Source organism: Thunnus maccoyii, chromosome 12 (genome assembly GCF_910596095.1).
Source record: "Thunnus maccoyii chromosome 12, fThuMac1.1, whole genome shotgun sequence".
Lineage (NCBI taxonomy): Eukaryota > Metazoa > Chordata > Actinopteri > Scombriformes > Scombridae > Thunnus > Thunnus maccoyii.
The window spans coordinates 22,156,324-22,181,834 of record NC_056544.1 but is presented as its reverse complement, the minus strand read 5'-3'; the positions used below and the strand labels follow the sequence as shown (position 1 = coordinate 22,181,834).

General features: G+C 38.4%; 1 protein-coding gene across 4 annotated transcripts in view; it reads right to left on the bottom strand.

Moving 5' to 3' along the window:
* The window catches only part of LOC121908500 (guanine nucleotide exchange factor VAV3-like), a 49,186-nt gene that overhangs the window by 8,105 nt on the left and 15,570 nt on the right, over nt 1–25,511 (bottom strand). For all 4 annotated transcript variants that reach the window (XM_042428561.1, XM_042428563.1, XM_042428564.1 and 1 more), the window contains 15 exons: nt 23,481–23,549; nt 22,850–22,936; nt 21,169–21,254; nt 20,773–20,905; nt 17,447–17,556; nt 15,487–15,588; nt 14,874–14,965; nt 13,914–13,936; nt 12,243–12,267; nt 9,845–9,975; nt 6,802–6,867; nt 6,519–6,553; nt 6,252–6,368; nt 2,115–2,202; nt 1,468–1,597 (listed from right to left, as the gene is read on the bottom strand). In XM_042428561.1, coding sequence (XP_042284495.1) covers nt 1,468–1,597; nt 2,115–2,202; nt 6,252–6,368; nt 6,519–6,553; nt 6,802–6,867; nt 9,845–9,975; nt 12,243–12,267; nt 13,914–13,936; nt 14,874–14,965; nt 15,487–15,588; nt 17,447–17,556; nt 20,773–20,905; nt 21,169–21,254; nt 22,850–22,936; nt 23,481–23,549 — 1,294 coding nt within the window. The remainder of the gene's footprint in view (nt 1–1,467; nt 1,598–2,114; nt 2,203–6,251; nt 6,369–6,518; nt 6,554–6,801; nt 6,868–9,844; nt 9,976–12,242; nt 12,268–13,913; nt 13,937–14,873; nt 14,966–15,486; nt 15,589–17,446; nt 17,557–20,772; nt 20,906–21,168; nt 21,255–22,849; nt 22,937–23,480; nt 23,550–25,511) is intronic.

Sequence of the window (25,511 nt, the reverse complement as noted above, 5' to 3'; positions counted from 1 at the left end):
ATCACTTTTATCCGTTTAATTCTATCCACATTCTATCTTTCTCTCAACCTGTCTGTCTAACTCTCTGTATTCTCTCTGTCACTCTCTTGTTGAGCTTAAGCACAAGGATGCATTTATTCATGCCTGTTAATGCTAACAGGTTGAAATCATAGAAGCAGCGTTACCTCTCAAACACAAGCAAGACTGCCTTTGTAGAGAAGCAAAACAGCATTGATGATTTTCACCACACAGTAGTCTGTCAGAGTTTATCATATGTGAAAAAAACACTTTTTGCCACTTTGGATTTTTCCGCATAATAAGCAGAACAAGCCAAACCTAAAATAATCACAGGGAGGGTCACTAGAGCTTAACAATTTCCCTTTTTTGTGTTTAATTAAGTGACTTTTGCATAATGAGTATTACTCTCTATCATCATGTTTCATTCTAGTATACATTTAGCCAATTTCTACTGAATTTGTGCCATTATTATCTGCAGCTTAACCAATTTTATGCTAAGTTGAATGTGGTTTGACAGAGTAATGTATCATTTCACATGCAAATTCAAGTATCTTGTGATCAATTGATTATATAACATGGTAAATACATATTTGCACTTTTCTGCTTGTATAGCCATAATTACCATATGGCAATGATGGTGTTTTTACTCTTTGGTATATGGCAGTAAGGACTATTTGCTCTTCTAAGCTGGTAAAAACAGCTCATTTCCAATCAGCCGTGTTCCAGATACCACGTGTTGAAGAGCTAAAGTTTTGTGTATATATTTAACTCAGAATGACAGTATACACATGCTAGAATGTTGTCTTTGACTTTATGAAATGAAAATGAAACAAGAGGATCAACCATGCAAAACTGAGGAGGCATGTCTCCCCAGGAAAACTGCTGCTGTCTTCCACCCTGCTCTGTTCCACAGGGACTCATGTTAGCTCATTATGCTGTGCTAAATATTTCTAGCATGTCTCACACGTCAAAGATAGGACTGCCTTGGGTATTAAGACATAGTTTTCACTTGAGTGTTTAATAACCAAGCAAATGCTCTGTCAGCATGATTTTGCAATGTAAGCTGGGACATTTTCCAACAGTTTTTTGAGGCAAGGGAACACAGTAGCTGGCCTGTGATGACAAAACATTAGCAAGTGAGATACTGATTCCAGCAAATGCTTTCTGCTCTTGGCTTGTTTTGTTTCTAGGTGAGGACATGGGAAATATAAGTTACTATTGAATGTTTTGGTCACACAGAAAAGCCTTACAAGCCGGTCTAAGCTCCCCAGGGAAAAACAACTCACCTTACTTATCTGATCTGGTCTGCTATAGTAAAAACCCACTCCTCTGGTCCTCCAAACACATCATAACAAATGCTCAGAATTACTTCCAACTATAACTGGATCGAGATCTGATCTTAACTAGTAGCATTTACACCTGTCAGACAGAGAGTCTCTGGGAACTTGGAAGCTTTTGAAGCAGACTCACCACTGCCAGCCTTGGTAATGGCCAGAGGCATGTTTCCATTGGACAGTTCCCTATAGGGGACCTGCAGAGTGGTGTCAAGACTGCTGAAACCCTCCTTTAACGAGTGGTGCTTGTAGTACTCCACTAGGTCCTGTGTAAAACAAGCACAATGAAACAAAACATACCTTTAGCATTAGTAAACCAGGGTAAATCTAGCTGGTGTTGTGTGCAAATGTATAGAACGGAAAGCAAAGACATGTGGGAAGGTTAGTAAGGGAGAAGCTGCTTGTTTGATCTTGACAACACAACAGCAGCCAGTATGGAGCAAGTCTTGCTGCGCAGGGCAACTAACCACAATATATTTTTCTATCTGCCCATTTCAATTTTATGTGCTGGAAACAAGCTAATATTAGCTACTGCCATATAATACCACAGGCAGCTGCATACAACGTGCCCTTGTGGCTCTGTGTGTGTACACAAATGTAAAAATAAACCACCAGTAGATATATTTTTATCATTGTACAAAACAAAGTAAAATTTATGGCTTATATGCTGCAGTTTATCTCAAGAGAGTGCTGCAAAAGTAGTGCAATGTCAAAATGATTATGCTCATTAAGGCTACAGCAGTTTATAGGGCAAAAAAATCCATACAAAGTAAAAACCATTACCAGCACAGTCTTGAACAGCCGGCTCTCAGCGATGTAAAAGCAGCCATCCTTGGTGAGAATTTTAATGTGCTTGACTTTATCGTTGAACCTGTGGAGGATGAATAAGACATGGGCTGCTAATCAACTATACATGCTTCCACATCAATCCAGTCTCTATGGTGAACCGTCACAAAGGTCTGTCTGAGCTGACTGTCGGTTTCCATGCTGAGCCAAGCAACTTTGTTTAACAAGAACACCTTCGTTTTTCCCAGCGGTGGACCCAGGTCGCTAACATCAGATAATAACTTTACAGCAGATTACACTGTGATTACATTGTGTTTTACACTTGTTTTAAGAATGCTGTGAGTATTATCAAATTTGACTGTATACCAGAGGTTGTGACCCTGTAAATCAACTCTTCATCACAAGTTTTGTCTTACTTTGAACATGAATGGTGGGCAGTTACACTAGAGTAGTTCTTTTGCAGATTGCAGTATTTTCAAAGTATTGAAACAGGAATGAAGAGCAAAAATATCTTGTATTTCAAAAGGAAAGAAAATACAGAAATGTCAGAAAATAATTTTGTGTAAGAGACATATATTTATAACTTCAATTGCAATCAAGTGCAATCCCCAGTTTGAGAAGCACTCTAAAAGAAAAATTTAAGTATTTCTAAAAAAAAACACACAAAAGAAAAAGCAGCAAGTCCCCAAAATCTACAACAATTTTATGTGAAGTAAAAATAAAAATGTATAATATAATTTGTTTTTGTTTTTTGTTTTTTTTGCCAAATGTTTGAATAGCGTAGGCAAACAACTCCTACTTACTACTGATTGGCTGATTAGCAACAAGAGTGGAGAACTATTTATTACAGCTCTGTATCCCCCTTCCATAGTATCTACTAAGAATTAATGTAATTTACCATTCGTTATTCACAGGGAATTATACAAAAGGTGACTTTGGACATTAATGCCAGTTCAGTTCTTTTTTTTGCCCTATTGTTTTTGTGATGTTTCTGGAGTCGTCACTGTAAGTTTAGTTTTCTAATAATAAATGCATAGTTTGGACATATTTTGTGTAAATCATCGCATTTGATTCTAGTAACCTGCTGCATTTCCTTTTCTGTGATTTTTTTTATGTAAGATTTTTTTTACCCCTTATCATTTACTGTGCTGCCACATCCACTGATAGAAAACTGTTTCACACCTAACTGTATAACATACAGTAAAGTACTTGAGGGCCTGATTAAATAATTAAGTGATGAAATAATCATTTGTCTTGGGAGAATCCTATAGCAGCCTCAGTCCTTTGTTGAAAAGTAATGCAGGCCAACCTTGAAAATACGTGCAGAATGTGCAGTGCATATACAGGCACAAATGAGAATGCGCTGTCGAGCCAATTGCAAGCACAGTAAGCTACTGTCCTGTATATTGCATGTCTCCCATATGGTGATGTGCAAGTTGCACTGGAGACAGATCCGCATTGTAAATCTCCCAGTGCGGTGTATAAAGGATGAGAAGAATATGGTCATGTTGCAAATTCACTGACACATTATGAATATGTGGTGAGGAATACATTATTGATGTGTGTTGAGTTATATGGTGCATAACACATGAGCCGTGTTTGGTGAAGGCTGTCTTTTTTTCCGCGCAGGGCCGCACACATACACAAACACACAATATATCTTTCAACATACAAACTGACCACTTGTGCAGTGTCTGACATTAGACAGTTCCAGTTGATTAGCAAGAAGCTCTCTGTATAAAGCTCCATTATCTCAAACGGCCATCCTGATAATGATCTTAAGCAGTGAGACAGGCAATTAGGATTGGAGTGTTCAGAAACTGGCCCTGTACATCAAAGCTTTGAATGAGGAACGGTATGAGTCCACCAAACCAAATGGGCTGGAATGGTGTGTCACTGGCTAAATAGTCTTAACATCCAAACACCATTTCAGAGTGCACCCTCAATCGTTATAATCTCTTACAGCTGTCATGCCAGGTCAGAAGGACTCGATAGTCCTTTCTGTTTTTTAAAGACTGAACAAGCTTTGATGTAGCCTAAAAGATATTCGCTTGTTAAATGGACAGTGTTGTATTTCAAAAGAGGGATACCGAGGCACTCAACTATAAAGCAGCCATTTATTGAGGCCTAGAGGAATGGATGGTTTATCTACAATTCAAGTGCGTTTCTAGCCTTCTTTTGAAATACATTTCTAAGAGTGATAGACAAGGCGCTGAAAATAGCATGGTGCAAAGCTATCAGACACTTCTTGACCATGTGTCTGAGCAAAAGACACAAATAATAGATAGATGCTACAACAGATCATACCGATTCCTATGCTGTATTCAGTTGAGATGTGTAGTTTGGCATTAAAGTAAACTAGCTGCAACACTGTTTCGGTATGATGTAAGGTTTGAATAGAGACTGCTCCAGGAAGGGTGGATAAGGGTCCCTGCACCCAACGTATTTTCTCACTTATCTGAAGTGGTATCTAGCCATACAGATAGTTTTGGATTTATTTGCTGAGGTCAAGAAATATCCATATCCGAGTTTTTTGCCTCCACACCAATACAATGGAGGTGAACAGAATTTTGTTTGTGATCTTCACAGCATTGAACGACTTCTCTCTCCAAGACAGTACGCCCATTAGTCTGGATAATCCACAGACGTCACTGTTAACAGTTTTCATAGAGACTTTTTATTGGTACAAAGTTGTTCTGATGAAACCTATTCACAGTGAGGTCTGGGGATTATCCAGGGCAGATAGTAACTTAACAATCATATAATCATATCAAACTCAGTAATTCCATTCATTTCCATTGTACTGGGGTCCTGCAGTGAAAATGCTATCTAGTGCTGAGCACCACAGTGAAGGGTGAAGCAATGTAGCTGGTCCATAAACAACAGTGGTTAATTCATTGCTTTCTTTGTAAATTGGTTATTAAATTTTTCCTTCTAGATGACTTAAAAAATATGGAATACATGTATGAAACATCCTTATTGTTCCCCATTCATATATTTACATGCCTAAAAATAGTAGCATGAATGACAATACAATACTTGCAACCTAGTAAATAGTTCACTGTGAGGTAACAGAAAAATGAAAGTAAAACTTGAATTATATATCAAAAGTAGCTACTGACGTGTATCAATATTCATATTCAGTCCATGTCTACTCCACAGAGCAAACCCCGTCTACTAATATTGCGGCAAATACTCATGAAGTTACTATAGTAACCCATGTTTCCCAACTCATTAAACTCACTACACCCTCATTAACAAATTCAAATGCTCAAACAATACCTATAGTTAACTTAACCATAGCCTTGTAAACGGGCTCCAAGTTTAACGACAACAATGGTCTCTTACTATCTTTAAGTTTTCTCGTCCACCACAATGCTTGTAATTGCTAATATCTATAGATCTTGGTGATTTTTATAGAAAGCAATATGATGAAATTTAAATCTGAAATTTAGTACTATTTACACAAGGTGTGTCTAGCATAGATATTTTCTTTGATAAAATTTTCTCAAATGACACCAGCTACCTCAGCAGTCAATATTAATGCATTTGCAGGGCAGCAGGACCAGGAATAATGTGTTTCCTGCAGTTTCTAAATTGCAGTGGAGGCAAAAATATATTAGATAGATACGTGAAATCCTGGGTAAATACAAACCAATACCATTTGCGTGGCTTGATACCTTTAGAGGTAAGAGAAGAAATATAAACTGTGTATAAACTGTGATTCATCAGACCAGGGAAACTTTTTCCATACCTCAGTTTTCAGACATTTTTGATGATTATACAGTCACTATAACTTCTTGTTCTTAGTTTACATGAGTGGAACATAGCATAATCTCCTTCTGCTGAGGCCCATCCACTTAAACATTTGATGAGTTGTTTTTTTTTTTCTTTTTCCAGATAATGCACCATTCTTGTACTGAGCCTGTTATTTGCATGTGGGCATTTTGTTTGCGTGAATGATTCTTGCCACTCTCCTCTCACCTCCCACAATAAGGTGTTTTTGCCCACAAGATTTCTGCCGACTACATGTGTTTTATTTATTCCACCATTCTCTGTGAACTGTAGCGAGTGAAAAACCTAGGGGAGATTGAGTATGGAAATATATGGAAAACAAGCTGTCATGTCACTTACTTTATACTGATAGCGTATTCTGTGCACTCTTTACTCCTGTGTCGAACCAGATAGGTGCTGTTTCCTCGGTCCAGGAGCTCCACCTCAGCCTGGTATCTCTCCATAGGCCCTGCAAACCTGAACCACACGTGAACAGCCACTGCACTTACACTGCAATCAATCATTCTGAACATGAGGATGAGAGTAGTCGATACAATCAATAAAATAGAGTAAGAATGACTTGTGGTTATTGTTAGCAATCTACAGTCATTTGTTTTCATCACTTACCAGAGCTGGGCCGAGTAATCAACAGGTTTTGGAACCTGGCATAGAAAAGAATTGTGGTTATTTTGTGTGTCAGTGGAGTCAATACTGAAGGGTGGAGGTCATTTCTAGTAATGTGATATTTAAGCCACATCTAATGGCTAAAATCAGTCTTCTACAGTGAAAAAACTGCAGTTGAAAAGCACTACATTCCTACGCTAAGACATCGATATTAGCCATTATCCACTGAATGCACTGTAATCACACTAAATGTGTCTTATTGATTACGAAAAATATGCACACTTACACACGGGCAAGGCCTCACAGCATCACTTGGAAAGAAGCCAATCTTGCTTGTTGCCAGAATTTTGCCCTGCAATGGCAACTGGCTGTTAATCGCATTATATTTGTCTGGGAGCAACTACACCTCTCTCTCTTTCTCTCTCTCTGTCTCTCTCTCTCTCTCTCTCTCTCCTCCTTTTCTCTTCCCCTCCCACACTCGCTTCAATAAATCCTCAGCAATTAGCACACAACAAGCAGTGCATCTAATTTGCAGCCCAAGTTAATTATGGTTCAAACTCTGCCGGCAGTTAGATTTGTACTGCATCAAAACAAGAGCCTCGTTTAACACTAAATAATGGATCTTATTCTGGTCTTTGAATATCCAAACAGCGTGAGCTCTCTGGCTCGTACAGAAGACTAACAATTGCATTTTAGCGAACCCGCCTCAAGCAAACAGAAGCTTTATATGAAAATCATTAATTCCTCCAACAAACATAGTGTAGACACACTTTTTCCCAGCAAAGTAAACCAATTTGGTGAAACAAATTGCTTAATGTTTTTATATACTTGTTCCTACTATTTTATAGCCTTAATTCTATATCATGTGTATTATCTTGTAGACAGTGATAAGCATATATGTCAACATTAAGTTCAAGATAATTTGACTTGCCAATTCTGAGCTTGAGGTCAATTTGAAGTCCGTTGAGTCAATCTGAGAAGACAGTGAGTGTTGAGGGCATGTGGAGCTCTTCATTCAGCTTCCTGCCCTGTTTATGCTTTCCTCCTCACTCCTCTTTATTAGTATGAAATGCTTTTTGGGACCGTGCAAGCCCTGGCAGTAACTAGATTGGAAAGCGAATCTTTACCCATCTCTATGATTCATTCTGTGTAATAACATTTCATCAAAGGTTTTTTGAGAGCCTCTCTCTATTTGTTATGCCTTCGATAAGCGTATGATAAAGATTAAACTTATTACTCTGTTGGCATAAACAGGCAGCAGCCAAAGGATCAAATGAAATTACAGTGATTGATTGTATTGTTCTGCCAGTGGGATGGGGATAATTGCCTTCTGGGTAACAGGGGATATGAATTCTCAATGTTCTGTAATTCCATCCTCTGGCGCCACTGGGGACGCTGAAGATTAAAGGTACCCTGTGGAGTTTTCATTGTAAACAAACACGGTTTTGTTTAGATTCAGTGATTCTCACATAAAAGCATTGTGTATTTAAATAAAAATGTGGTTGTTTATAAAAATTATTTTATAAAAAATATATTATAAAAATATTATTGAAAAAAAAACGTAAAATTTGCAGTAACTACAAAATGAAGCTAATAAGCCAAGCTGCAAAAACTGTAGCCATTCCAGCCACCTTGATCACCAAAGAAACGTAGCTGGTGAAGCTAGAATTAATAGATGTTATATCCCTTTTGATGAACTGACAACTCGGTTATTTATTTTGTTATTCCACGTATCTACAGTAAATGAGGCTGTATAGCTAAATCAAACCTTAATGGAAAAAAACAGCTATGATAAAAAAACAACAAATTTAAGAGATTATCAGAAACTGCCATCCGTCTTTGGTTTTATGTGAGATCATGCAAATTATGTGTGGTTAAGCTACATTTAAATCACTTTTTAAATGTATTAAAATGTAGATTAATTTACAGTAATTACATTTACAATATATTGATTTCAATTTAATATACAGACAGACCCATAGCAAAACAGTGGTACAGTTAATTCCTGTGAACTGTGGACTGTAAATTCTCTCATGCAGTTTGCTGACCAGCCATTACTTTAAACTTAAAACTTTTTTCTCTCAACTTCATTTTACCGCTCTCTGCATTATGTTAACCCATACTCATTGTTTGCATATCTGTGCATATTCAGGTACGTTGATAGAACATACAATACAAATATTATAAGAATATACTCATGAAATCACAGCTCTACAGCTCCACTAGTGGTCAAAACCTCCACAGGGTACCATTTAGTAATCTTATTACAGTATCATTATGCACTGACTAGAATGAACACAAATGTGTTATCATTTAATTCCTTTGATTCCCGCCCCCCTCCCCCCAACAGCCTGCATGGTAACCATGGTAGCAAACAAAGCAGTGCCATCTGTAACATGACATTCGCTTGCCATTCTACCAGCTTACTAGAAGCCCCTCCTGGCATTCAAGCCCTCACCCTCCACCTTGTGCTCTGTCACAACAGAGAGAAACATGGAGCATAGGAGATCGGGCTAACTGCCTACTCCCAGCTGTGCCATTGGCAAAGACCGCAGTCTGATTGGAGCAGCACCAGAAGGAGGATGAGGCTTTAATGCCGCCGTAAAGCAGAGTGAGAAACAGCTAGGGAGGCTGCCGGAAGACCCCAGATAAATCGCGATCCTTTCAAAAATAGATAAGGTCAAACACTCTCAACCATTGGCTGACCTCGTGAGATGGTTGCTAAATGAAGCCAGTACATGAGGTTGTCCACCACCATTAAAACATCCTCCAGAGGCTGAAGTGTCTGCTGTTTTATTGTCTCACTGTGGCACTCAATTAATCAACTGAAGCCACTAATTGGTTAGATCATCTGACGTAGGCTCTGATTCAATCTGAGGAGTGAGAGAAAAGACAGCTACCCCATTTATAATGTAACTGGAGTTCAGAGGAGTTCATACAGATCTTCGACTGATAATTCTAATTGAATCTGACCTCATCATAATGCCTCTGTCATATTTATGGCTCACCTGACAGGACACAGAATCTGACAAATAACCACAATAGAATTTGTGATTTATAAACAATAAAGTGAATGTTCTGCCCAAAAGGAAGATAAATTGGGAGTGCCTCCTTTAAAATATATCTTTAGGCTTTTGTTTTCCTTTGTCTAACAGTGGGACATCCAGCAGGGGAGAGAGAGAGGAGAGATGACATGCAGCACAGATTCAAACTCATGACACTGCAAAGACATTGCGTGTGCCAAGCCAACCCGGTGAGCCATATCATGTTATTTTTTCATAGAGTCACAGATGTTGAGATAAAAAGAGGATGAGCTGAGTGACACCCACCTGCCACCAGGAGCTGTGCAGGTCGGCAAACATCAGTTCAATGACATCCCCCGCATGAATACTTAGTGGGGGCCCACACTGGGGACAAGGGATGCCACTGTAGTCTCTGATCACAACCATCCTGGGTAAACCTAGCAGACAGGGAATACAAACACATACTGAAATCTTAGACATTTATCTAAGAGACTACAGCAGTGTAACAGCAGTATCCGATTGTTTCATCATCATCAAGTTGTGGCTGATACAGGAAAATACTGTAACCCTGACACAAAGGTTTTGCAAAGGTTATGAAGGAAGAGAGCAGCATTGATAAGATCTACTATTATTGAAAAATACTTTGTTACACAAAAAGCAGACTATGACTAAAAAGCTCAATAATTAGACCAATTAGAAACAGGCATCCAATAAGGTAGAATTGGTGGAGATGTAAGCAGAACTTAAACTGTGATTTTAATGTTTCACTACTTGACAGACAACAATTTACCTGCAGCCTACATTGGTGCATCTTATATGCGTTTTAATTGTTCACTTTTTGTTGTTTTTTTATTTCTTTCCTTCTTCTAGTAAGGCTATGACAGCCTTTTATACTCTGAGGCCAAAAATCCAAAATCTTAGTAATGGATGAGTAACTGAAAGTTGGAGATAGAGTTTGACTTTTGTAATGTGGTTCATAATTTGAGAAGGTCAAGTTGATGATGCGTACTAGCACATCATGTACTGGAGTACTGTGACACCTGGAAAACTTCTCAAACTACGCATAAACAACTTGGATTATCTTATTAACAGACTCTTATCAAATAGCAGCTCTGGATTCAAACACATCTGATCTTTCTATCAATAACTGTAACTCCACTTCCTTGGATCAGTCCTACAACTTCAAAACCCCCGATGAAGTAAGCAGAGACATGAGCTTCCAGTGCCCACTCCACCACAACGCTATCAAGCACTCCAAAACTTGGTAAGGCAACTAATATTACATGTTGCAACACACTGTTTTTCGATGTTGTTTTTACTTCATTTGGGTTTTATTTGCTCAGGTTTGAGATATTTGTCTGTAAGATTTCTGTCTCCCCCCAAAATATATATTCAAAAAATCCATATGTCTTTCAAGAAACAATGTCCCAGTTAGAAAGTTTTTATAGGAACTATTTCTTCAGCTATAGAGTAGCTTCAATAAAAAAACAGTTTTATAGTTAGGTCTGATGCAAATCAAAAAACATGTTCAAATAAAATCTATCTGCATGGCTAAAAACCTCTGGATGTATATGATTTTTTTTTAATTAAATCAAGAATTAATTATGTAATTTGAGTAAACTAGCCCTTTAATAATTGTTAACCCTAACCCTATACAAAGCAAACTCTTATAGTTTCACCCTCATAAAGGTTTCAACATGAGTGATCTCTAACATGAACATAAATGTGGGAGCTCTGACAGTCTTTTTGATTGAAGTCTAAACCCCAAAAATGGCACAATCCTAAAAAGCAGCAATTTACTTTCGCAGGAAATTCATCTCTTTGATTCCTGAACGGCGTAGCTCCAATCTATCCTCAACGTGGCAGACAAACACAGCCACAAGCGTCCGGCTAAGGCTAAGACGAAACACTGCTGCCAACTTAAAAGACACAGCCACTTACTCTCCCCAGACTCACACATCCAACCCCCTTAGACACATCTCCCTTCCAGCAATGGCTCCCCTGCAAACCAGCCCAAGGAAACTATTAGCTGACGGTGACCTCAGATGAATGGAATATATCACATTCATGTTTTTAATAAGAACAATAAGCACGGCTGTCTTTCTCATAAAGCCCCTTATGGAAATTGATTTATCACAAAGGCACAGCTCAGCGGTTGAGGCTGAGGCATATAGACTGCTGCAAGTGCTTTTCTGCCAGCATTTCTCCTGCCGTGGTTCTCATAATGATTCCACCCACTCCAATTCATCTAAATGCCGGCTTGGGTTTAGGCATCACGGCATGTGGTGAGAAAAGAGATTTTTGTGCTTCGGTTAAGGATCTCTTCTACATCCTTTTATTCATTGGTTATTCTTACTCAAATATATTTGTCAAGATAAAAACTGTTGTTGATCATTTCCTCCTTTGAACCATCTGTGTGAGAGGGAGATTCATGTCAGTGCATTTCTAAGAAAACATCTTTTTTCTTTTCGAGAGTTGAGTAATATTTGATCAAAAAATGTGAGCGGGGTATGATAACATCTGAGGGTTAGCTTTAAACCACCATCTATCTCCTCCAGGTCTCACTCTGGCCTCTGACTAACCATCTCCTTTTCATCCTATCTGTGTTTCTGTTTTGTTAGAGAACCGAGATGAAAGCGGGTAGCTTAAGAAGTTCGACGTAAAACCCTTAGCAGGTTCTCAAAAGTGGTCAAGCCATACTGACCTGGGTTTGCTGGTGTTGTACTTTCCTGTGGATGCAAACAGAAGACAGAGAAAAAAAAAGAGAATTACAGAAAGGGTAAGAGATTGATGAATAAAAAGAGGTAATTCTTGTTCCCTGTGTGGGATCAGCCTGACCTGAGATATGAGTCATACACTTTATACAATCTTCAGTGAGTGTGATAGTGTATTCTAACCATTTCAAAAGTGAAAGAAAGAAACTTAGAGTATAATTCAGGAGTTCTGTTTTTGAGCATCTTATGTCCTTTTGGGGAAATAAATCGAATAAATCAATACATAAATTCTGGATCATTTTATTCTCATTTTGTCCATGACTCACCTAGATATTATTAGTGTGTTTACATCTTTTATCAGATTAGGCGTCACAGATTCCAAAAACAGAAATATTTAGGAGTAAAACTTGGATTTTTGCATTTGTTGTGAGGTGGGTAGACCATCCAGATTTGCAAAAGTAAAAGCTCTGTATATTTTCTACATAGACAGGTGACTGATATGGAGCCTGGAGTGTGATAAGACTATATAGACATTAAAAGTGTTCAATTACATTATTATATATATAATTATTTAAGTTTAATTATGATTTTCATTCAGTACACACTTTAATTTAAAGATGTGCCAGAAACCTAAAAATTAAATGAAGAACAAACCACAGAGCAGCAGCAGAGGCTCTGATTGGCCGTACTCCAGCCAACATGTCATAACAGTGCTGAACTTTTAAATTAAGGACTTTTAGGAGACACACACTGCTCATGTCTTTAAATTAGAGAGCTGTCTTCAAATTAGAGCAAACACAAAATTGTAAATGTTAAAGCAGGAGAAAAAGTAATTGTGATATTGGGATATGACTGGAATTTGTAAATTAAGTAACAAAGAGTACCATTTAATATCTTAGAATTTATTTTGCAATTATTAATTAATTTAAATTAATCGTTAAAAGATAGCACAAGGAAATATAATCATTAATTGGCAGATTTAAGGATCTTTTTCATTCACTTTATTTTTATTTATTATTTATTTATTTAGAACACGATGCATAGAGTTTCATTTAAATGCAAATGTAATTAATCAATTTCTAATATGGTAGCTTTTTTAAAACTGTTTATAATTATTTCGATGGTTCAGTCTCCATAGACCAGTGGTTCTCAAACTTTTTCACATCAAGGACCCCTAAACTGACACAAATTAGACCACGGACCCCCATATTTTATTACAGAAAGTGTATGACACCCATGACCAAACGAGTCACACATTCTGTCATTGCGTTACTTATGGATGGAATTATAGTGAAAATAAATTATTCCCCTTTTTGCTGTGGAACCCCTTGGAACCTCAAGGACCCCTGGAGGTCCCCAGACCCCTCTTTGAGAACCATTGCCATAGACTGGCAGCTGGAGTTGAGAGTCCTGGATTTCTATGATGAGGAACACTGAGGTTTTCATTAAAAGGAAACTTTCAGGGAAAAATCAGCAGCTCCTCCCATTTCACAGACGTGGATAACAACATTATTTCCATCTCTCATTGTTCACAGTTATGAGTGCATGTGTGGTCTGTGTGCACATGTGCGCGTGTATATTATCTTATCTGCATATTATGTGTCACTAATTATGTTAGCTTTGGTGTCTAAGCCAAAGGAGGGAAACAGTCCAGGTCTTACCTTGGGCCTCGGCTTGGCAGAATCTGCAGTCAGGTGGGAGACAGACACAGTGAGAAGAATACAATATCAGTGTGTGGTGGCTTCCTGGCATACAACCTCAACTGTCAACCTCTGCTGGCCCTCATCACGCCTCAGAATACATAAAGACCACAATGCTTCTGTCAAAGGCCTTAGCTGCCTTTAGCTGTCTGTGTATTCAGGGAGGATAACGTAACTGAAGTGCAGCGCCAGACCAGTGACAAACAGCCAAAGCTTGACACCGGAGAGAGATACAACAACTGAGAAACATCTACATGCATATAAATGAGTTTGGCTTTTAATTAAACAGCTGCTAAAAATGCAGAAAATTAAAATTGACATAACACTATGTACATCATCTGTAGTTTATAAAATCTCTGATGGAGACTTTGGAAGGCAAAATCTGACCTCAGGACTCCACTTCAGAGTAAACAAATTCAGAACGGTGCCATGTTTGAACTGCAGATAAAACTAGAGGAGGGTCTCCTTATGGGACCATTGAAACTGATGAGTTGATTTAATGGCAATTTACCGATTAGATTTGGAAGTACAATTTAAATTTTGGCCTAAAGATGGAAGAGTAAGAAGAGGTCAAGGGGTCAACTCAATCAGAAATGTTAATTCTATAGGTAACATGAATATCCACAATGAATTTTAATGACATTTCATCTGGCCTGAGGGTGGTGCTAGAGGAAAGCTCATTGAGTTCCCAAAATGTAAAGAAATCATCCTTTTGGGAGCATGTATGTGCTCAGTAAATTTCATGGAAATCTGCCTTTTAGATTTTGATATTTTATGTGTAAAAGTGGAAATTGTAGCCGCATGGTGGTGCTAGAGAAAAGGTCAACATGGAAATGAGGCCGTTAGTTTCCAAGATAACTTCTCATGGACCAAAGTGTTCAAAAAGTCGAAACTGAATCAGTTTGAGAGGTCTCATCTCACCTGTTCTCCCACAGACTCCCAGTCGGCCCAGGCACTCCTTATGGGCCCCAAGCCCACATTTTACACACAGATAACCCTGGTTAAAGATGCCCCTGGAGACGATAAAGCACAGGATATATTTCATGTATAACAGCGTCCTTAAGAGAAATACCTTGACATTTTGAATTTTCAGGCTTCTGTCACTCTGTCAAGATAAGAAAAATGACACAGGAAATGTCCTTCAGCTTTCCAGAACCATAAAACTGATACTGTCTGGTGGGAACTGACACAGCTAATATCCCAATGAGAACCCAGTACTAATAAGCAAGTTTTTGTTAGGTGAAGGACTAATTTTAAAGAAAATAATTTTCCCTTAAGTGCCTCAAGAAAACTGACTGAAATTCATAATGTCATGCTGTCCTATGTTAAGTATGAAAAAGATTTGAAAGTGTATTATTGTATCAGTGCAATAAGATATGTGATTTACAATTCTGGAACAATATGTTTAGTTACAGTTCATGTTCACCCTGTCTCACATGTGAGATTGGGTCCCACTTTGCGATACTTTGCTCTACCACAACTTCATCAGGTATTTATTCAAAAGCAGAGGCAGTTCAGGGTGGCTGAATCTTACCTGAGCAAGAGGTGACAGAAGCTACAGGAAGTGATCCTTTCAAAAGTGTGCATCTTGAACTGGTGGGAGTTGTGGTTGGCCTTCTCTGGCCGGATATTTGATCTGAGAAGGGGCAAAAGAACAAAAAAATGTTAAATGAACACAAGATTAAGAGTCTACAGGCATGATAGCAGCTCTCAGGGGCTGAACTTACTGTATAGGCACAGTGGTGCTTTGAGCTAAATGACAACATCAGCATGTTAGCATGCCCATAATGAAAATGCTAACATGCTGATGTTAAGGTATGTTTAGTTTAGCGTATTAGAATGAAGTATAGCTAAGACTGAGGGGAATGTCTTCACAGATATTAAGGCATAAACCAATATTGGACAAGCTGTAAGAAAAAAAGTCAGGGGACCATCAAAGTCTTTAGGATTCATCCTCTGGCAACTATAAATGTTGGTACAAAATTTTGTGCCTGCTGGTGGCGTTACAAGTCAGAGGATCCTCCAAAGTCCTTAGAATTCAGTCTCTGGTGGACAAAATTTGATGGCAATCCATCCAATAGTTCTCAAGATATTTGGCTGCCAGACCGACAGACCAACATTGCCATCCATGAAGCTATGCCGCTAGCATGGCTAAAGGCATGTGGTAATTGGGTTTGTGAGTGTGTTTAAGTAGTGGAACTAATTTTCTCTTAATTTATTCAATATACAAATCATGCTTAATCATTTCTTTATCAACTGAATAACAATACTTGTTTGTGGCAAAAACAATCTGCAGTTTAGTCTTTCAGCTGACTGAAATGAAAGCAATTTTACCCCCAGCGAATGTGTTTGTGCAAATGAAGAGGACTTGAATCAGCCCAGACAAATCCAATTTTGAGCTGCATGTGTTCAGATGTGAGAGGGGAAAGATGCATATCTGAAATAAGCATCCCTTCTGGGAAGTGAACAAGCACGACTGACACAAAACCATCGTTTTGTATTGAACACACCATAGCCACTTAAACTGAGTGCTCCCATAAGTGAGTCCTTCATCAGGAGCCCATATCCTCTTTGCAGGTACAATTTTCACTTTCTGAATGGGCCCCTTCTGGTGTCATTACCCAATGCACAGAGGCACACATTGCAGTTTTCAGACACACAGCCTGAATCTGCAAATAGAACGGTTTCAAGATGGGGGTTAAAATGGTTATTTCTTCCCTAAATTTTTGAAATTACACGTGAGGTTTTGAGCACATTTCAAGGGCCCAGTGATTATGGAAGTGTATGAATTCATACATGACTGCATAAACTTTCAGTTCTAGTTAGAGAAAGAGAAACCCTAAAACAGTGCATTGTTCAATGTATATCCCCACGCTCTGCACTGGTTTGCTACAGTGCATATATCAAGTATAATCCAGCCCCCTATGAGAAGTGAAAATGTATTCAGGGGGGCCATAGCATGCTTATCGGGGGTATTGTTTTGATACATACCCACCACAAACACAAAAGCATTTGTTCAGTCAATCAGAGTGTGATGTCAAAACAAGACAGTATTCTCCCAAATCAACATAACAAAGGATACACACAGGATACATGCCTGCAAATACCTCCCACTGTTACAAAATAATACAAAAGATATACCCCCATAAAGCACTGATTTGAAGAACCATCGACGCAGAGTGACTTCTTTGTAGTTTTGTGGTTCTTTGGAACAGTTTATGTTTAATGTGTGGGTGTGTATGCATGAGTGTGAGTGTGTTATCGTACTGTTGTCAGCAGTGTATGCTTGATTACAGCTAAGACCTGATCAAACAGTGCACATGAAAGAGTCAACACCTCTCTCGGCCTTGGAATAACATGCATGCAAACAAAGACAAACACCACACGCGCAAGTACACAGTGTGTTTGTGGAATACACGATACACACATTCACTGGACTTCTGTGTTGCTCACAGACTGTCACAACTGCGCTGTTCATGTCCACTTGTACTTACATGGCCATTTCAAACTGATCCAGCCATTTCTTCTTCAGCTCTCTGGTCTTGAAAAAGAGTTCAAAGCCCGTGTGCCCCTGCTGGTGAGTCACGTAGAACCCATAGCACCACTGTGAAGGTCAAGAAAAAGACAGTGATCAAAGTGAATGTATTCTCTAATGCATGTGCATTTGCATAAGTACTGTATGTTTATAAAAAGGGAAAATACCATGACTAAATTTACACTGTAATGATTTGCTCACAGATTGTACTGTCCAGTTTCAATAGTGAGTGGCACAGTGGCTCAGTGGTTAGCACTGTTACCTCACAACAAGTACAGTCTTGTTAAAACTGAATTAATGTCCTTTTTTATAGAGCATGCATGTTTTCCTGTGTCTCACAAATTTCCAATACCAATGGGAGATTGCCATGAATCTACTTGTAGGTTTATATGTAAATGTGCATTTTCCCTAATTAATAGCTAAAGATGTAAAAGCTAGAGAGAAAACAAAAGATACCCAAAGAAACCCAGTGCAGGCTGACTCAATAGCTTTTTATGAGTAAAGATGAATGGTTGGAAAATCTAAATATTCCACTTTTCCACTCAAAGTCAGAAGTCAGAAATTTACAGTATCTAGTTTCTTAAAGCCTCTGGAAAATCCCCCACAAGATTTAACTGACCCAGTTTGATGAGAAGATTGATACCACACTCATATGTATACACTAAATATGAAGCTAGAGCCAGGAGAGGGTTAGTTTAGCTTAGCATAAAGACAGGAAACAGGGTGAAGCGGTTTACCAATCTCAAGCTAGGCTGTCGGAGCATGGAGATGGTTTCTCATGCGGTCTGCTGTTTCTCTCTCCTTTAGAGGTCTGCATGCAGAAGTCTGGTCATATGAAGTTGCTGTACTGATATTATTTTTATTTTACACAGGTGTGTGAGCTTCCTCTTTGTTATTTTGTTATGTAAATTTGTTTTGTATTGATCATTTTCTATATATGTAGTGTATATTTCTATGTATTATATGTTGGTGTTCACACTTTAAATTTAATATTAATTCATAAAATACAAAAATTGCCCCTGATGGGTGGGAAAGTAGCTTTTAAAGGGACATTGTAATTGTAATTATATGATGGGGATGAGATGTGTTTTGTTTTATGGACTTATGGAAGATTAAATGTCATGTTGAATGTTATGGCACACAAGTCCTATAGTCATTCGGCTGCAGGCCCTGCTGAAGAGAGGTGTGCATGTAGAAACCCAGTCATATGAAGTTGCTGTACTGATATTATTTTATTTTACACAGCCCTTGAGAAAATAAATCCCCTCCGGTTGTCAAGACAGCAGTTGTCCTTGTCTCATTCCTCTCCATCCACAAACACAGAGTAGATTTTGTAGCAAAATGAAGTGTCAGGCAAGACCAGCTACATGAAGACTGATTCCTGTATAATGCAGCTCCATAAGTTCAGACACTCATTCAAACACCAGTCACATTGAGGCCCATCCTTGCACAGTGTTGTATGTCTGAAAGTTGTTGTCTCTTTCTGTTTTTCACATTTGTTTTTATGACAGATGTCAGCTGGCTGCAAACCAAATTGGTTGATTAATAAAGTTGCAGCAGTCTTTCCAATCCTTGTCCTTTTCTTCAGTTCTGACAGTGACAACATAGACAAAGATGATTTCATCTCATCTCTCTTGACATACAACCATAATTGCTGCCATCAATCCTGACTGGCTTTGTTTCTTATGTCTCGCTGCCAAAACTGGTGCCACCAGACTTGCAGGCTAACCACAGCGTGTTGGCTGCAGGTTTTCATAAACGTCATGAGAGCAGCAGCAATGGGAGTTAAAACCACAGTTCTGCTCAAAGAAGACTAAAGCTGTGATGACGCTGAGGCAGAGTCGGCACATCTGCCTCAGAGAAACCAAACCGTTTCTCAAAGTCCTAAATTTAGAAACAGTATAAAAACTTCTAAGACACCGTTGCCAGATATCTTATAGTAACTGCATCAAGTATAAAAAAATAAGGATGTAAAAATAACTGCTGCTTGCTTATTTGTTCCACTAACACACTGGCAGCTCGGCAGCTGCCCAGCAAAGCCAGGTTACTCAACCGCTGGCCACCAATTAGCTCCACTGAAGCATTTACAGGTTAAATACCTTTCCCACGGGCATATTTAGGAATGTTTTTCTACCCATTCCCAAACCTCTCGGCTTTTTCCACCCTAATCTGTTCCAGCTTGTTGTGTCATACCTAATAACAGCAAAGTGGAAGGGTTTACCCGTCAATGATTGGCCGGCCCTGCAAAGTCCTGAGTGTTTTAGAGCTCTGCTGAGTGTTAAATCATTGATGACTGGGTGGGTGTTCAGTGGCACCACATTCACACTCTGAAGTTTCATTTAGCAGAAAATGATATATTGCTATGAGCAGCCTTGGAGGACTGCGGACATTTATCACCTGATATTAGCATCTCTGTCCTGCGGTGTGTGTGTTTGTGGTTGTGTGTCGAAGTGGATGTAGGTACACAGTGTCTGTATGTCTGTGAATATTTGTCTTTTTCCGTGTTTCTGTGTGTGAGTCTTTTGTACACGTTCATCTTTATACATGTGTTTGTCTCTTTTTGTGCAGCGTATGATTAATGGAGCTTTATGTTGGAAGGTGGACAAGTATCCAGACATATTTAGCAGAACTACACTGTTTATGTCATTAGATGTTTAGGCCAAGATTGTTAATTCTGAAATAATGTTTGAGACAACCATGAATAATGACAAACACACACATAGTCCCAAAACACACATACACACCCTGACTGCACAATAGAGTAAATGAGGATGATAATGGAGTCCCTTTGATAAAAAACCACAGAACCCTCCTATTCTGGCAAGCTGTCAGTTTCACATTAGCAATCAGCACCAGAGTGAGAAGACACCATCTGTGGGCATACATCAACAAGACATCAACAAGTCCCCTCCACTACAATACGGCCTGCAAACGTTCCCACAAGGCAGAAAATAGCATACTGTATAAACTGTGTGGAGTGACGAAAAAGGGAGCCTAGTGGGATTCTAAATCGGGATTTTCCAGAATTGAGAGAAAACCGCCGACCTTACACAACCATGTGAGAAATGACTCTTATTAGACATCCAACATTAGCAATAAAAGCTGCAGCCAAACAGATGTTGAATAGCAACATTTCCATAATGGAATTATATTAGAAACCCATGATTTAAAAATATGATATGTAGAGATAGAAATAATTTTGCAATTCAAAGTGCAAAAATACTAATATACAGATTCTGTTTATTTATATGAAAAAAGTATGTTATGATCTCCCTACTAACTGACCTTTTTACCCTCTCGGTCAGAGGTGGGGTTGTTGGTGATCTTGAAGGAGTTGAGGTCGAGTATGTCCTTCATCTCGTAGTTGTATCCACGTCTCTTGCAAACGATGACAGCCACATCAAATAAAAAGATGTGTCTGTAAAGTAAGAAGCAAAAGAGAAGCCCTTTTATTCAGCTGACATTGCTGAGATTTCTTAATTATACAGCAAATGTAGTGTCTTACATTATGCAAGTATCCTGATTGTTTGGTTTATATGATGTATGTATGTGTCTTGTTTCGTTTTTAAGCGTTTTTAAGTGTTCACATACTGTTTTTATTGTGGTAACATTGTTTTTTGTGATTTTCCTGCTCGCTATTTCATTTTTCCTTTCAGGACAATTATGCTGAAGTAGAACAACCTGTCTTGTTTCCTCTTGTCAACGCTGGAGATCATGCGCACTTCTCCGTCTCCTTTTGGCCGACCAAAGCTGCTTAGAGGCTGATTCTGAAAGTGAAATAAAAAGTTTTAAAAAAACAAACACCAACAAGCGACATTAAGTAACAACCCACTGTAGTTAGGTCAGTATAATTTACACTCTCTGTACAAAAAGCATTTCCTGCATTTAGCGTCATTTGCACAATCAATGTCTCAAGCCTTGGATTTCCAGTATGTTGTGACATCAACCCTATGATACAGATCTGAGATCTGACAGACCCAAGTTTAGTAAAAGAAGAGGAGGATATATATTTCTAGTTTCCGGGGCACAGCTAACTCAAATGCCTTTTCAATGCATTTTGGAGAACTGTTGTTCCTATTGTATAATGGTTTCTTTCAGGAATTCATAATTCACGTTACACACCATCCCGTCACAGGGGACCTTAAATATATCCCAAATCAAAAACACATATTTTCTCAGAAAGGTCTAAAAAAATCCCAATAATAAAAAATGTTGATTTTCTCTTTTTCTCTAACTGATCCATATTAAAGTATTCTTGATAAAGCACCGTGGCACTTGACATTAGCTGATCAGTATCAGCTGATTCTTGTAATCACCCCTCATGTTCGAAACAAGACAAGAAGGCGTTTTTCATAATCTGACAAGCTCTCACTCATGATGCTTCCGTTGTTGGTTACCCTTTTGCTCCAACCTGCTACATCCTGCTGCTGCTGCTGACTGTGTCAACTGATTTCTTCCTTCACCATGTTATCTCCTCCTGTTCTACTTTCTCATTATTACCATACTTGCTGATTGCATCTCTTGCCTTATGCATGATGTGTATTCTATATATTTACACTTCTGGTGGGGTCTGTAAGGAAGTGGGTTTATGGTGCTTAGCACTGAAACCTACCTGATTTCACCATCTGTGAGAGAGCTGTTTAATTTGATATTAAAATGTCAGAGCCTATGGGGATGTATTCAAATACCTCAATTGTCCAACATCAATCTATAACATAACAATATTCAGTTTACTATCATATATGTAAAAGAAAGGCAACAAATCCTAGAACCAGCAAATTATTAATATTAATTAATATCTTTGATATAATGACTGAAATGATTGATCAGTTATCAGAATAGTCACAAATTCATTTTCTGATGATCGACTAATTGAATAATTGACTAATCGTTTCAACTCCAAACTGGTATAACATGTTATTATGTTTTTTTAGGCTTCAATTCCAAGTGCAACTTTATCCTCAGTATCTTTAAAAATAAAAAATCTGAAAAAGGCCAAAATTTAAGAAAAATATGTAACAGAAAATTGCAGAAATACACAGTGATTGGACAGTCAAAAACAATTATTAGGTTAATCCAGGTGAAGTCACTAAGGTATGGTAACTTTCAGATGCATTGACCCTTTAAGTCAACACAAAGAGCAAGTGTGTCATACATTTAATGCAGGTGTCTGACTTGAATTCTGGCTGATTCCCTTGGACTACGTCAAATTTAGAGAAAGACTGAGCTTGTCAGGTGAGACTTAACTCGCAAAAGCTGACCGTCTACTGAAAGGAAACAACAATGTCTTACTGATATTTTGTACCCTCACATAGTGTAGACTAACAGCTGCTGATGGTTGCAGAGAAATATTTTGGTTTACCAAGTTTTCGATAGACCTCTGGTACTGGTCGATCTCCCTTAGAGTCTCGTTATCTCTCTTCACCTCGTTGACATACTGAGCCAGGTCCTGGGCAACACAGACACACAAATAAACATGTTTTGTTAGGTTGGTTCAGTCCAGAGGTGTTGAAATATGTCAGAAAATGCTGTACACATTTATTGTATTAGAAAGCCTGGAAAAAATCTCTGATATTGTGTATTGTACATTTAGTTTTTTACATGTGTGTTTATGTTGCGGAGTGTTTGCTTCTGTGAGCTGAGCGTACACATTATTGTAAGTATAAATCAGTCCTTCAAGTTGCAAAGTAGATTTCCTGTCTTTTTCATTGCCAAGTGCTCAAATCAGCTGCCTATCAAGTATCAGAATACCTTCAGGATGAAGAGTGCACTCAGCGCTCGCTAATGTAATGTAAATGTAAAGTTTTATCAATTCACAACTATTTGGAGCAGTGAAAAAGGAATGATTCATGACTTCTTCTTTTTTTCGTCTAAGAAAAGTTGATAGTTGAGTGGCAGAGACTGTTTGGAATTATCCCCTAAATCAGTGTGCTATTGGTAACAAGCTGAAATCACAATAATTACACACCATTTACCATAAGCGCTGCACTTACTTTCATGGCATCAAGAGCGATCTTCAAGTTGCTTTTGTCAGCAGCATCGTGAGTGTGTTTGACTAGCTCCTGATAGAGGAGGACATGAAAGAAATGATGGACCACATTCACACAGAGATGCAAACACATGCACAAACACATTTAGCAATGAGTAGCTGGATTACTGATTTCATAATGAAGATTACTTCAAAGTGCCACCATGAAGTTTTCACAACAAAAAAAGCCTTTTTCATAGTCGCGTAAATAGAAGACAGCCTATTTTCCTAAATTAATCTATTTGAAGGCAGAAAAAGGGAAATATAGGCAAAGATTGGCATAAGTGCTTCAGAGACATGTATGTTAGGGTTAATACTCCTGCCAGCGCCCTGACCAAGGCACTGGCAAATGAACTGGAGTTGGTCCCTGGGCACTGCACTGCAGCTGCCTACTGCTCCTCTCCCAATGTGTGTGTGTGTGTATAGGATGGGTCAAATGCAGAGGATCAATTTCCCCACAGGGATCAATAAAAGTACTTCTACTTCTTCTCTTTCAGTTAATACAACTTAAATACACTTAAATTAAAGCTGAATAGACAGAGAGACGGATAGATGGGATTTTTTTTTCCTCTAATCTATTTCATTTTGTAAGAATATGCTTCAAAACTCTATAGCTTTTTTTAAAAAATACTGTCAAACATCAATTTACTGCCAGAAATAGTGGGGAAAAGATCACATCATCCTGCCAACACACACACATGCACGTCTTTTTGATTAATCAACACACGGAAGTTATTGATGGGTGTGTAACATGAACAGAGGCACCAATCTGTTGAAGAAATCTGACCAGAGTCTCTTGTTGTAGACTTTGATTTCATGATCGTCAGAGCATCAAACAGCAAAGACTTGAGACAAATGACATTACACTAGTCCAAACTGAATCATTTTCCTTTATACCATAATATTATTCTATGTTTTTTTTACCTCATGTGACAACGGTGTCACCATTTTCACATTTTTATTTGTCACTTACATGTAATATTTTCTTAATTCTAGACTGATGTCACTGTTAATAACATGCTGCTCTTTGCTGTGTAACAAATTATCACCATGATTATTCCATAATTGCAGCGATATGTCCATTATATTTGTACAACATTGGAGGTGGATAGAACCACTTTAGGTATACTTATCCTTCATTACCTGTCTAACAACACTACAAAATGAAGAAATTAGCTTTGGTTTCCTCAAATCAGTGTGTGTTTAGCCTTCAGTGCTGCTTTCCTGCAGAGTCGTATTCACTCTCACTTCATTTCTGCTTCACTACTTCCTCTTCTCTTTCTTCCCTTTTTGCCCCCCGTCCCAGAGTCTCTGCTCTGAGGGTGGCTGAGAAAGCCTCGGATCACCACTATTTCTTATGGAGGCCTTCACCCTCCACAACAATTTAAAACAGCTCTCTAGTCATTGTCCTCATCTGTCCTGCCAGCTATAGTCTGACCTCTGATTCATACTAACCAGGGGAGACAGGTGCCATGAGGTTATGAAATTGTGGAGATTTTGAGAGGCTGCATGACTACAGGAAGCAAGTGTGCAACTACAGTGTGCACTGTTATCAATATAAAATCTAATGATGATTTCATTTGTAAATCATTTTTTATCAGGTGACAGATACTCTTGGAAGATGATCCTCCACTTAAAAATTCTGGAAATTCAATAAGCTGAAATGTATTGAGACACAATGAAATCATGTCACTCCATTAATTTACTGTGCTTGACTGAGGGATGTAACAAATCAAGACTAAATGCAAGACTTAAATGACTTATCAGCATAAATGTTTTCTTTGCAGTGTGGCTCTGCTGAGACACTATGAAGGGAGGCAAATATGAAGCAAAGATGTGGAGAACATCGCCATCAAGTGGCCACTTTTACACTGACAGAAAACCATCATGGAAGTTGAAACAAATTAAATGAAGCTGACGAAAGCTCAGAGTGCTAAGTCTCACGGGCGTTCACTTAAAAAAAATGATCACATAAATTAAGTGTTTATATAACAAA